This window comes from Quercus robur, chromosome 11, assembly GCF_932294415.1.
Source record: "Quercus robur chromosome 11, dhQueRobu3.1, whole genome shotgun sequence".
Taxonomy (NCBI): Eukaryota; Viridiplantae; Streptophyta; class Magnoliopsida; order Fagales; family Fagaceae; genus Quercus; species Quercus robur.
Genome location: NC_065544.1, coordinates 29,650,492 through 29,665,395, shown reverse-complemented (window position 1 = coordinate 29,665,395; position 14,904 = coordinate 29,650,492). Strand labels below are relative to the sequence as shown.

Here is a 14,904-nt window from a genome sequence, read left to right as displayed (position 1 = left end):
ACCTAACCCTCTAGTTGTAATACCTCATCATCCTCTCCTAGTATAGGACCATTCTTTAGGCTGCATCGTCTCTGACTTCGGGTAAACAGTCTAGGGCTAGCTTGAGGCCTTCATCATTGCTTTGCTCGTTGCACCATGCCCTCCTAATGCTCGATACACCAATCTCCATAAGAACTACTGCTTTTGTCCCAAATGCCATTTTGAATGGTGTTTCACTTGTTGGGGTTCTCACCATCGTTTTGTAAGCCCACAGCACTCCTAGGAGCTCGTTAGGCCATGCCCCCTTTTGCCCCCTCAAGTCAGGTTTTCATCAGCTTGAGAAAAATCCGATTTGTGACCTCTGTTTGGCCATTGACTTGTGGGTGACCAAGTGAAGAATAGTGGTTCCTTATTCCCAATTCCTTGCACAAATCTCTGAACTTTTGACTGTCAAATTGTCGTCCATTGTCGGAGATAATGATCCGTGGAATCCCAAATCGACAAACAAGATTCTTCCACACAAAGTGCTGTATCTTGGCCTTCGTTATGATTGCAAGAGGTTCTTCTTCCACCCACTTTGTGAAATAATCAATAGCGACGACTAGGAATTTTACCTACTTTTTACCACGGGGTAGGGGGCCCATTATGTCTATTCCCCATGTGGAGAATGGCCAAGGTAAGGTTATGTTTGTCAAATGCTCCGCTGGGACATGTTACACATTCCTGAATCATTGGCATTTGTTGCACTTCTGGACGACCTGAGCTGCATCTTTCTACATTGTTGGCTAGAAATACCCTACACGGATGACCAGTCTGACGAGTGAACGTGGTCCAAAATGATTACCACATACTCCTTCATGGATCTCCCTTAACACATATTCAGCATCCCCTAGATTGAGGCACTTCAAATAGGGTTGAGAGAATCCCCTTTTGTAAAGCTCGTCATTTAAGATTGTAAATTTGGATGACCTGACTTTGAATTTTCTTGCTTTGGTTGGATCTGACAAAAGATTGCCAGTCTTGATGTAGGTGATTATTAGGTCCATCCAGCTCTCTCTTAACTGTACATAATCCACTTCAATCCCCGCGATGCTTGGAAGATATTGAACCTCCATAAGCAAACCAGGTCATCTTTTGTTAGACTCTGATGACGCCAGTCTAGCAACCTCGTTTACTTCAAAATTTTCTTCGAGAGGTACCTGGGTAATCTTGACATCATCAAAGTGAGAAATTATCTGATTAGTCGATGCTAAGTACCTTTTTATCCTATCTTCCTTAGCCTCGTACTCATTGTTCATCTGCCCGGTAACAAGTTTTGAATCAAAGTTCAACTTTAGGTTTCTCTCTCCCAGGGCCTTTGCCACCCGCATGCCCGTCAATACTACTTCATACTTTGGTTCATTATTCGTCGCTGGGAACTGAAGCTGAACTCCATACTTTAGGATGCCCTTCTCTAGGGAGAAGAGAGTCACTCCTACTCCACCCATGCCAGATGCCGTTGACCCGTCTGTCTACATCGTCCAATAATCTACTTCTGGATCTTGCTCAGCTGTAGTGAATTTAGCAACAAAGTCGGCCAATGCTTAGGCCTTGATTGCTATCCTAGGCCTGTAGTCAACGTCAAACTAGCTTAATTCTACCACCCATTGTACCATTCTTCCTATTGCGTCTGGCCTACCCATAGCCTTTCACAGTGGTTGGTCCATCATAACCAGTATCGTGTGTGCCTAGAAGTAGGGATAGAGCTTTATTGATGCAACAATCAACACAAAAACCAGCTTTTCTATCCTTGGTTATCTTGTTTCTGCACCCTGGAAAGCTTGGTTTGTGTAGTAGACTGGCCTTTGAATCTGGAGTTCTTCTCGGATCAATGTCAAGCTTCCCGCTGTCTAAAATACGGCCAAGTATAAAAAAAAATCCTCCCCTTTGACGGACGAACTCAGTAATGGCGGTCTAGACAAGTAATCCTTGAGTGCTTGGAAAGTGGCTTCGCACTCGTCTGTCCATTGGAAAGCTTGCTTCAATGTTTTGAAGAACAGGAGGCATTTGTCTATGGCTATGGACACAAACTTGTTTAAGGCTGCTATGTGCCCCTCAGTCTCTGAACTTCTTTCACACTCCTTGGGTTCGTCATATCCAATATGGCTTTAACTTTCTCAAGATTAGCCTTTATACCCCGTTGTGAGTTGCCAGATGAAATTCTGAACACACACTTCATTGGGTTCAACCTCATTTGATACTTCCTTAGTGTATTGAAAGTCTCTTTGAGGTCGTCCAAATGTAGCTCTGCTCTCTTGCTTTTCATGAGCATGTCGTCTACATAAACCTCCATGTTTCTTCCAATTTTCCTACAGAACATCTGGTTTACCAATCTTTGGTAAGTGGCTCCTACATTCTTCAGGCCAAACGACATAACTCTATAGCAGTATAGTCCTTGACTAGTGACAAATGCAGTCTTCTCTTAGTCTTCCTTGTTCATGCGGATCTGGTAATAGCTTGAGAAGGCGTCCATGAATGTTAACAACTCATGGCCAGCTGTTGAATCCATCAACTGATCGATCCTAGGAAGTGGGAAACTGTCTTTAGGGCAAGTGCAGTTGAGGTCTTTAAAATCTACACACATGTGCCATTTTCTATTGGACTTCTTGACCATGACGACGTTGGCCAACCATTCGAGATAATAAACTTCCCAGATGAATCTAGTAGCCAAGAGATTTTCTATCTATTCCATAATAGCCTTGTTCCTTTCAGGAGCGAAAACTCGTTGTTTCTGCAGGACGGGCTTCTTAGTGGGGTCGACATTCAACTTATGCTCTATCACTTCATTGTCTATCCCTGGCGTATCTTCATGAGTCTAGGCAAAGACATCTAGGTTTTGCTTGAGGAACTCCACAATCTTGCTCTTCAAGATGGGATCAAGTCCTATCCCTACTTTTGTTACTTTGGCTGTGTCCCCTTCTACTGGGTTTACCTCCTCCAGCTCTTGGGATGACTCCTTTGGTTCTTCTTCCACCACCCATGCATGGTTTTCTCTGGAATCTAGTATTGCTTGATAACATTCCCTGGCCAAAAGCTGATCTCCACATACTTGACCCACCTCGTTTAGAGTTGGAAACTTTATTTTCAAACAATAAGTCAACATTACAGCCTTGAGTCTATTTAGAGTAGGTCATCCCAAGATGACATTGTAGGACGATGGGCAATCAACGATCAAGAAATCGACTTGGGTTGTTACTTGTGCCGGGCGTGTCCTAGCCGTGATGGATAATGTGACGATCCCTTTTGGGTAAATTTTATCTCCACTGAAACTAACCAGTGGAGGATTGAAAGGTCTAAGTTTCTTAGGATCCACCCTCAGTTGTTGATAGGTCGTCATGTACATTATGTCCGCAGAGCTTCCGTTGTCGACTAATACTCTCCTTATGGTAAATCCTTCTATCCTCAATGTAATGACGAGTGGGTCATCATGGGGTTGCTTGATCCCAATTGCATCCCATTCAGAAAACATGATGTCGTCGTTTTCTGAGCGTTGATACTTCAAGGGCAGATGTTTGATATGGACACTGTTGATCTACCGGTAATACGTCTTCCTTAAAGACTTGTATGACCCTTCTGACACAGGTCCTCCTGCTTTCGTTCGTATCTCTCCCACAGCCTGCTTTGGATGAGCTTGTCCATAATCCTTGGCATTATCATGGGTTTTATCCTCAGCCCTTGATCGAGGCTAGTGATCCCTCTTGATGAACTTTTGGAGTTTTCCTCATTGGATCAATTCTTCTATCTACTCTTTCAAATTGCGACATTCATTGATATAATGGCCGTGATCCTTATGAAAACGGTAGTACTTCTTTGGGTCACGCTTCCTTAAGGACGTGCTCAACGGCTTGGGTCATTTCAACCCTGGTTCATCCTTTATTTGCATCAGTATTTTATCTGCAGGCATAACTAACGAGGTGAAATTCATCTTTTTCTTGGAGGCATCAGGACTACTCTTGCTGGTCTTAGCCTCCAAGTACGAATCCTTACGATCCTTGCTGGTTTTAGATTGGGACTCCCCAATCTCCTCCTTCTTCCATTTTCCCATTAGCCCCTTGGCCGTAAGGGCGTCCTCCCCATTCATATACTTTTGGGCTTTGAACAGCAGGTTCATCATGGAGGTTGGGGGCATCTTTCCTAGCGAAAAGATGAGGTCTGGGTTGTTAAGCCCTGCCTGGAAGGTCGTTATGATGACTTGATCATCTGCTTCGTCAATCTCCAATACTGCCTTATTGAATCACTTCACATAATCCCTCAAGCTCTCCCCTTCTTGCTACCTTACTGTTAACAAGTAAAAGGTTGGCCTCTTGTGATGCTGCCCCCCAATGAAATGATAGACGAACGAGTCACTGAGCTGTTCGAAATTTGCTATAGAAGACGTTGGCAACTTGTTGAACCAGACCCTTGCAGCTCCTCTGAGGGTGGCAGGGAAGGATCTACAGATAACTTTGTCCGAGGTCTGCTGCAAGTTCAAAATGGTCTTGAAAGCCCCTATATGGTTGAGGGGGTCTTTTATGCCGTCATAGAATTCCAGTTGCGATAGATGAAATTTTGGAGGCAAAGGGCACTCCAAAACACTGGTTGTAAAGGGAGAATCTGTTCATTTAAGCATGCCATCCAAGTTCATTGTTGTCTTTCCTTTCATGGAATTTTTCACTTTGTTGAGCTCCTTCCGTAGATTCTTCATCAAATGGTTGTTGTTAGGTGTAGACTGTCCAGTGTACTCTATCATATCTTTTCCCTTGCTATTCCCAGGGCTACTAGCTTCCTCATCATGCCTGCTACGACTCCGCTGATGATGCGAAGTGTTACTACCCTCTGGACGGGCTCATTGCTTCAACTCTTCGTTTTTTCTCATCAGCTTTTTCACATTCGCTGTCAAGGTTTGGATTTGTTGGGCCATCACCATAGGATCTAAAGGTGTTACTGCTACGTTGTCCATCTAGAGACAGGAACTTTATCGGTAGGAGCACAATGGTTCGAGTGAGAATCAACTCGTTACATGTTCCCCATAGACGGCGTTAAACTAATGAAGCCGAAAATTGACCTCGTCAGTATGTTCCTCGTTAATGCCAATGGACGATCTCCGATACCTGTTGCTAAGAAAAGAAAGCAATGGAGGTCTTCTCGGCGCGGGGCCGGTTGGAAATACTCCGATGCTTAAGTTAGCAAAATTCACTTAAAGGAAATCTGTTGTAAGTCAATATCTGGAATTTATCACCCCCTTTACCTGAGTTCATCTTTCCCTTTAATAGCTTGCTATAGATGGGCGTAGTTATGTCTGTTAATGTTGCTTCTATACATTTTTCTCCTGAGAGTAACGTAGCATTGATTGACACTAATGATTTCCTTGATGGTGTAACGGATAACCATTGGACAATCATTGCACTGGTAACTCTTCCAACACCATTCCGGGTTCATAGCTGTCCTGTGGGCATTTATCCGTAATTTAATGAGTGGTGGTTTGCTTCGACCATGAAGGTGACACATGTATGACAGAATCTTGTTCCCAGCTTTTGTCACGAACATGGCTAAGGTCATCTTTCATCTAGATGACCTTTATGTCGATATTCATCAAATTGTATAGTCTAATCTTTTAAAGTCCCACAGATTTGAATGGCTTGCTGAATCAATTAATCAAATAATAATAATGTCGTCAAACATAGACTAAAAGTTGAGAGATAGAGAGAGATATTTGTTGGCCAAATAAAATCAAACAAAATCCCCACCCGTTTGAATTGGAGCTGCAAACGCATTTGACATTTGACAAGAAATAATTGCGTCTAGATTTCGCCAAGAATACTTATTTGCCGTATGGAGTATGCAGTAAGGAGAGAACATGGTGGGACCTATTGTGGGGCGCATTTTAGGTAGTCTAGACTAGCTAAGTTTTTTGTTGTCAAGTCTTGATCAATATAGTTGATCCATACCGTACGGTCTACTACAGCGGAGCAGGTAAAGCAGTCCTCCTCTTTCTCCTATTTTCTAAGAGTCGCTCCTCTCTATTGTCCGGACTCTGAAGGATGTATAGTGTATAGTTCAGAACCATAAGTTTTGGCTAAACAGAGTTGTTTAGCAAAAGCATCAAACAGTGCGTATAGACGGACTCACCAAAATTTTTTTTTTTTTTTTTTTTTTTTTTTTGATAGGATACTCACCAAAATTTTTAAACCGCCCAAAACACCATTCATACTACCTCTTCGCTCTTTTTAATATGGATTCACCAAAGTTTTGTTAATTTTTCCAATTTTTCATAAAAGAATTATTAAAATAAATAATTAATATATACCATAAAGTATATATTAACTGGACCATAAGCAGTATAATATATATTTACTTTTAGTTGAGTCAATAATTTTGAAGATGGATGGTATCTCAGATTGATATCGTAGCCGTCCAGTCCTTACATATTTGATAACAATTTGGCAAACCTCAAAGCCCCAAACCCACTTTCTCTAGCCATGGTTTTCCAGGCACAGAAGCTCCGTATCATCTACTTGTTAAAAAGCATTTTCCTCTTGCTCATAAACCCTTGTGCAACTCAGATATTCTTCAACTACACCGATTTCAGTCAAACAATCAACAACAAACCTATAATCCGAACAGGAAACGCTACGATATCAGGTTCAGTGATCCAACTCACGCCAGATGAAGTGGACAACTGGGGTCGAGCCACATATTCAGAGCAGATGCATCTTTGGGACGAGAAATCAGGAAAAGTGGCCAACTTCACTTCCAACTTCTCCTTCACCATCGATTCTCAAGGTAAAGACAGCTATTCAGATGGGATCATGTTCTTCCTCTCAACCCCAAATTATCCTGTTCCTAGTCCAACAGATGGCAGCGGCCTCGGCCTTTTGAGCCGCAATCAAATGCAACAACCCACTTTCCTGGCTGAAAATAAATTTGTTGCAGTGGAGTTTGATACATTTCAAAATGATGAATTTGATCCACTGAATTCAGTTCGTGAACACGTTGGTATCAATATCAACAGCATGAAGTCTCAGATCTCTACACCATGGTATTGTACTATTAAGGAGAATAGAACATATAGTGCAAGTATCAATTACGATTCTAGTACGCAAAATTTAAGCGTTACCTTCACTGGTTTCAAGAACACCACTATTCAACAGCACCTTTCTTTTGTAATTAATTTGACAGATCATTTACCAGAATCGGTTGAATTTGGGTTCTCAGCTTCGACAGGATTGATTTCTGAGTTGCATATTCTTTCCACTTGGTCTTTTAAATCGACATCACCTTCTACGATTCAGCAATCGCCAGCACCTCCTGTGGACAAGAATAAAGATGAGCCAAAGACAAAATTGGTGGTGGGCCTGAGTTTAGGTGCAAGCATTTTAATTATTGGTTTGGTGTTGGTTTGCTTTTTGTATAGGAAAAAGTGTCGTGAAGGGAAAGGAGAAAAAGAAGAGAAGCTTGGCTTTGATCTTTCAATGGATGATGAATTCGAACGAGGTATTGGACCAAAGAAGTTCTCTTACAACGAGTTAGTTTCTGCAACGAGCAACTTTGCAGAGGAAAATAAGCTTGGACAAGGAGGGTTTGGTCGGGTCTATAAAGGATATTTAAGGGTCATAAATTCCTATGTTGCTATTAAGAGAGTTTCAGAGGGATCTGCACAAGGGATAAAGGAGTATATATCTGAGGTGAGGATTATTGGTCGACTCAGGCATAGAAATTTGGTGCAACTAATTGGTTGGTGCCACGAGAAAGATGATCTTCTTCTAATTTATGAGTTCATGTCAAATGGCAGCTTAGATTTGCATCTTTTCAAAGGTAAAAGCTTGTTAACATGGGTGGAGAGGTACAATATTGCTCGAGGCCTAGCATCAGCACTGCAATACTTGCATGAAGAATGGGAACAATGCGTGTTGCATAGGGACATAAAGTCAAGCAACATCTTGTTGGATTCAAATTTAAATGCAAAGCTTGGGGATTTTGGCTTAGCTAGACTCGTGGACCATGTCAAAGGATCACAAACCACAGCTTTGGCCGGGACCTGGGGTTATTTGGCCCCTGAATGTATTATGTCGGGCAGGGCCAGCAAGGAGACAGATGTATATAGTTTCGGGATTGTAGTATTGGAGATAGCCTGTGGAAGAAAACCAGCTGAACCCGATGCAAAACAAGATGAAATTATTATGTTAGAGTGGCTTTGGGAGCTTTATGGAGCAAGGAATCTTCTTAAGGCAGCTGACCCTAGATTGGGTGGAGATTTTGATGAGCCGCAAATGGAACGGTTGATGGTTGTTGGACTTTGGTGTGCTCATCCAGATTACAATGCCAGACCGTCAATAAGAAAAGCCATTCATGTGCTTGATTTTGAAGTTACATTACCCATTCTCGAGCCAAAGTTGCCTCTGACAACCTTTCTTACCCTTCCAAGTTTTGCATCAACGTCTGCAACTAGTAAATCAGAAAACCATGGTACTTAGTTATCTAGCCCTATCAGAGGTCAAAGCATCAAGACTCAGGACAAGAAGAGGCAGAGCAGATCAGTGAAGATGTACATGGCTAAGCTACTTGTAGTTTTAGTCTATGTATCATATATAGCTTAAATTGTGTGTAGTTTAGTTAGTCTTGTAAATAATTTAGTGATGCACGTGATTGTGCACTTGTGAGCTTTTAGTTTTTCTGTTAAGAAGCTGTTATAGTTGCTAAGTTAGTTACTTAGGTTATGTTTGGATTGGGCTGAAAACCCACGTCTGCGTCTGCGTTTTTTTTTTTTTTTTTTTTTTTTTTTCATGCGTTTGTGATACTTGTGGCTACTGTTCATATACTATTCAATGAACAGTAGCCACAAAGTTTGACTTTTCTCACCTTTTTCCGCCAATCAGTGCACATCGTGTACTGTTCACGGACCCACAAATTTCACTTTTCAGCAATTTTTTTATTAAAAATGGGTCCCACAGTACTATTCACACATTTAAAAATTATTTTGCTACAGTATTTTTCAGTTTTCAGTTTTCAGCTGTATCCAAACAAACCCTTAACCTCTGATTTTATATAAGGATTAATCCCGTGTATCATTAAGCAAGTTAATGACAATTTCATTCTTAGCAAATCTCTCATAAGCCCTGGTAGCAACATCGGTTCTTCACAGTTCACAGCATATTCTGAAGGTTATGCATCTACTTAATAAATTCTATACTCGCACTTTGTTGATGCTAGGTAAATTAATTCTTGGAACATAATGCATTTAAGCTGTCAAAGAGGAGGGAGAAGAGCCTGATCCTTTACTGCCTAGAGTTTTTGCGTAAACAACTACAGCTTTGGAACTAAGAAATAAAATGTGTCTCTTACTAAATGTCGTTTAGTTGTTCACACTTTACCTTAAGGAAGTCACACTTATGTCACGTGACCAATTTGTCACAACCCTAAATATTTTCACTATCTAATTCTTTGTAGATTTACCATTCATTATTGACAAGTATTATTACGTTCTTTTTACCCAGACTTTGATTGGTAGAGTGAGTGTTGGGTGCAGTGCATGGCACCATTGTTGTCCAGTTCATCACACTCAATTAGACACCTCATTAAGGCAATACACAAAGTCTTCTTTCCATTTTCTTGGGCAAAGACATTGAGTGTGTCTCACACGCAAAAGAGGTAAAAAGGTTGAAGGTATTAATTGTGGCCATTCGACCATTTGGTAATATGAGAACAGCATGAGAGAGAGAGAGAGAGAGAGAGTTGTGCGTTTAGAAGAAAATAGGGGGAAAAGTGCAAACTGCAAAGGGTTGCGGTTTGTGAAAGAAAAATAGTAGGTGTAAGAGAAAAAAAAAATAATAATAATGTGAATTTTCTTTTGCCATAAAACATATACAAAAAATTTATTTCAATTAATTTGATAATAGTAAAATTATTAGGAGTTTGTCTCATGGATTTGAAAAGATTTTTCTTGTAAATTTTTGTGATTTGTTTCTACTGTGCCTGCTAACATTTATTTTCATTTATATAGAATTTTTCCAACAGTGAGATGGGGCACATGTTTATAAGTTCAAATATTAAATAACGTTCCTCAAAAATAATAATAATAATAATAGCAAATATACTCCTATAATCTATAAAATTATGGTTAATGTGATGATCTTATATCCTTTGTATTTGTGATGTTACTAAAATATAGGAACTAAATTATAAAAAAAAAAAAAATTATAAATGTATGAAAGGATGTTATATGAGGTTCAAAGATTAAGAACCAAATCTACATTTAGGGGGGAGGGAATTCATGGTACCACAATCTATTAGTTTATCATTATATATCATCCCCATTAATTAAAAAACAGAAAAAAGGACAATTTATCATTACCATATTGGACATACATTACAGATAGAATCTTTACAAAAACTCTACCTGCTCGAAAAGTTCAACAGTCTAGAAATAATTGATAAAAAAATTTGGGTGATATTCTCAACTAGAGTTAGGAATCTTTATTCTGTTTGCAAGTAGAAATTTTGGAAAATCTTTTTCATGAAAAATATAAAAAAATATTGAACTATTTTAGGAATTTTTTTGATATTATATTTCAAAAAAAATATAGAAATCTATCAAAAAATTCAATTACTTTTTTTCCTATAAATGTTTCTAAAATATTTTTAAATTAATGTCTTTAAAGCATCTGTTAATTTTGCGGTATATTAAAATATAACAATATTATTCTTGTTTGTTAGGACAAAGCTAAACATTAACTAAATATTTTAATGTATATCTTTCTTAGCTTTTTTTTTTTTTTTTGGTTTTATTATTATTATTAATTATTATTATTATTATTATCATTATTATTATAAAGCCTTTGATCCCTCTACAATTTTCCATATCAATATTTTTTTTTAATTTTTAAATTTGATTTATTTCTTTTTATTAAATATATATACTTTGCTTTCTCAAACCAAATACTCTCCCCCGATATAATTCTGAAACCAAAAGCCAGACCACCGTCAGTCCTCCTCTCCCACAACTCAACGACTCCACCTTCTCTAGCTGGCAAAGATAAAGAACAGAGTCTTGCCTTCACTAGCCTGCCACCACCAGTCAACCGGCAAAATCACTACTAGTAAAACTAATTTCTTGCGTTTTTCCCTTTCAGTTGTAATACTTGGGATTTTCTTTCTTAATCTTCTTCTCCTTCTAAGTGAGAGTTTGTTTGTGTAATTTGGGTGGCTCAATTTCTTTTTCCTTCCCTTTGATGTTCACACTGTCACGCTACCATATTGTGCTTTTCCCTAAGACTTTGTAAGGGTGCGGAGAGAGTTTAGAAGGCAGTCACCACTGGTCTAACACCACCATCAGATGGCTAGAACCGCTGCAAGTAAAGTTTTTTTCTTGTCCCTTTATTGAGCGTTAAATGTGATTTAGGTTTGGGTATTGTGGGTGTATTGGTTTTGACATAGGAATTTTGTGTTTTAAGTTGAGCCTGTTTTCCTTTTCATTTGTGGTTCAAATTTTCTACTTCACTCCCCATAGAATTTTGACTACCTAATTGAAGATTTTCATCAATTTTGTTTCATGGTCGACTTTTTGTTTTTCTTTTTCCTGCTATTTGAGGAAGGTTTTTGCTTTGAATGATGTTGGATTAATCTGGATGAACTATGGACTTTGAATTTCCTCTTTAATCTGTATGATTTCTTTTTTATATGCTTTTTACTTGCTGCTACTTATTAATTCATATAAGAAGATGTAGTTTATGCCTTACGGTTATGGATATGAATATAATTCTTTTGCATGGTTTTATTATAGCTTTGGGATGGCCCTTCGCATGAGGAAATGTTACATTAATGGAACTGAATGAAGGTATTTTTGTTGGAACAAATGGAGTTTAACCAATCTATTTTTATTTATTTATTTATTTTGGTAGGTAAAGATAAATTTTGATGATGGGTTTCATTGGTAATAAAAAGAGATATTTGGATGACCAGTTTGAAGTTTGAAGATTTCAAGAATTGCAAGATGACAACATGTACATTTTGTGGGCGAAGGTTGCTAGCCAAATCTGGTGTGGCATTGGGTTACATTCATGAGGTAACCTTCTTTGAGATAAGACTATTTGGTGGAGTTATGAATTTTGGTTATCCTTCTCTGCATAATGGAAGACAGTGTCACTACTCATTCACTAAGTAATATTCCCTTAATATGAAACTATTTTTTAAATTACAACTGGAGAGATGTAAACCAATTTTGAACTTATAAATCTATTTCTATTCAAGAATAATAGAATCATAAAGTATAGTGATGATCTTTTTCTTTTTTCTTTTTTAGATAGTAATTCATATAAGCTTAAACATTATTTGCTAGGACTACGGCTTCACAATGCTGAAATTGTCAATTTGAAATAAGTAGATTTATTACACCATAAGAAGCTATACTTGGTTCTTGATATAGATCATATGCTACGGAAGAAGAATATTTAAAATAAAAAACAGATTTGCAAGGTATTTTTGTTACCTTTATATTTTATTGTACTTTGGCAGTGTGCTTAGCATTTTGTATATCTTTGTTTTTAGGTATCATGGTGACATTCCATCTTTGTTTGTATAATCATCTCTAATAAGCTTGGCTATATACCATTGTAACTTGTCATGTTGTAGAACTTTTAGAGGTCAACATGAATGATTACTGTTAGGTTCTGAATCTATTGATGAGAGTTTTATTTGAGTGCTTTCAATTTGTCAATAGAATGTTCAGATTTCTAACTAAAGGTAGGTAAAATTTTCAAAGACATGGAAAGAGTCTAGAATAAATGAACATAAAAAAAAAAAATAATAATAATAAAATAATAAAAAATAAAAAATAATAAAAATTTAATGAACTTCCTTTTCTTTTAACGAAGCTAAGGCCCTTTATTCACACATTTTTAAAAGAAGAAAGTGAAATGTTTGAGATGTACATTTATACAATAAGTGATCGCCTATCAGCATTATGCATTGTAAATGGCTAAGCTACTTGATCCTCTAGGAGAGTACTTAAGTGCTAAAGTGATTTCATGTAAGCATGGCACCCAATAACATCAAAAGGGTCTTGATATCTTGCTTGGACAAGAAAATGTTATATTGATTCTTGATGATGCAGAAGATGTAGGTACATCTGTGTTCAGCTGAATATCTCTGCTTAACTAATTTATTTTCACTTTAATATGATAATATTTGTTACACATAATACTTTTGATCTTACTATTTTACCCACTAAAAGAAGAGGAAGTTCTTTCAACATTAAGAGTCCTCTTATTTGTAGGGAAGAGAGTCAGATTATGGAAATGGGCAATTTCATCATTATTTGAAGTATGTTGTAGTTTCATTCTCAAAGGTTCTTGCTACATCATATTGAATTGGACCTGTTTTTTTAAAAAATTAACTTGAACTCTTATATAAAAAAAGACATGGTTTTGTATCTACTCTGTGTGAAACACCATAAAGAAGTAAACTTTAACTTTTCAGCTTTAAATTATAAACTTTTTTTATCCACTTTGGTTTCTCCTTAGCCAAACTGAGAAGGGTGAAGGAAAATTAAAAAACAAAAAACAAAAACTTGCTTATGGATTTTATGAGATGCATACGGGTTGATTGTGACTTTTATATTGTAGAATGATGAATAGAATTGAGAAGTAAATATGACATTGTTTAGGAGATAGACAGATTTTCTTTGTTTCTTATTTTCAATAATAAATCATTTTATTGCAATACCGGTAATTGTTTGAGAAATCCAATATGTTCATATCTCTATAGAATAGAGAATAGTAGAAGCTAATTTTATTACAACTACTTAAATTGAGTTGACTTAATTTCATACAATTACAAAGTATAGCATGAAAGATAATGAAATTAATTGTTGTAATTTTTATTTTCTTTCCATGTTTTGAATTTCCATGTTTTTATTGTTGATGAGAAATTAAGACTCAGTTGCACAATATGTGTAAATTCTTCAGAAGACTATTTTAAATAGTAAGTCAATGTGTCTCTTACATTTGGATATTAGTTAGAATTATTTTCAAATGATTGTACCAATAAAAGTGAATGTGTATAAATTTTGTTTAACTATCCCGTGCATCGCACGGGTTAGCGACTAGTTATTATTATTATTATTACCCCCTCGTTGTTTTGTCAAAAACAAATTTAAAGATGATAATACTGATAAGGAAAGCATCTGCGCATTGGGCATATTATGGTAGTGTCATAAAATTGCAAAGGCTTTTTTTTTTTTGCTTAACCACAAAGTTACAAAGTTGTTGACAATCTTTAAACCTATTGCTACGTCTCACATTAAATTTTTTTGTCCGCATTAAGGTCAGGTCAAGTCCAATGTTTTAAAAATTCAAATTTACACCCAGTGGCCATAATTTTCCATAACAACACTATAGCGAAGGAAGTGGGGAAGTTCTTGGAAAAGTAACGTCTTTAAAGAAAGTAGGTGGAAACACATTTTTACTCCTGAAAGAGGACTTTGAATGAATCACACGAATAGTAAGGCCTAGGTTATCTAGGGGCACACCTTCAAGAAATTTTTTTTAGGGTAATCATTGTGAAATTTAAATTATAAAAACAGTACTTGAATATATGGATATCATTAAAAAAAGAAAAAAAAAAACACTAAAATGTGTAAAGTTTTATAATTTCCCTCTACTAACAAAGTTAAATGGCTAAAAATATGTTGGTTTTAGACCACTGTCAAAGCAGCTATTAACTAGTTTTAAGGCCAAGTTATTAATTAGATTTATTATAAACAACCTTAGGGTAATGTAATAATCATCAATATCATGCACATAAAAAATATAAAGGAACACAAAATATGATGACTTTGGAAAATTAGTGAAACAAATTAGTTCCACAATAAAAACCTGGAGAAACTTGACCTTATCAATCCGAAGATGAATA

General features: G+C 37.1%; 2 protein-coding genes across 2 annotated transcripts in view; one reads left to right on the top strand and one right to left on the bottom strand.

Annotated features, from left to right (window-relative positions):
* LOC126705611 (pathogenesis-related protein 1-like) overlaps positions 1-14,904 on the bottom strand; it is a 45,309-nt gene that overhangs the window by 9,783 nt on the left and 20,622 nt on the right. The window lies entirely within an intron of this gene.
* On the top strand, positions 6,362-9,073 carry LOC126705609 (L-type lectin-domain containing receptor kinase IX.1-like). The gene has a single exon (XM_050404700.1). The coding sequence runs from the start codon at positions 6,477-6,479 to the stop codon at positions 8,469-8,471; it is 1,995 nt and encodes a 664-aa protein (XP_050260657.1). The 5' UTR covers positions 6,362-6,476; the 3' UTR covers positions 8,472-9,073.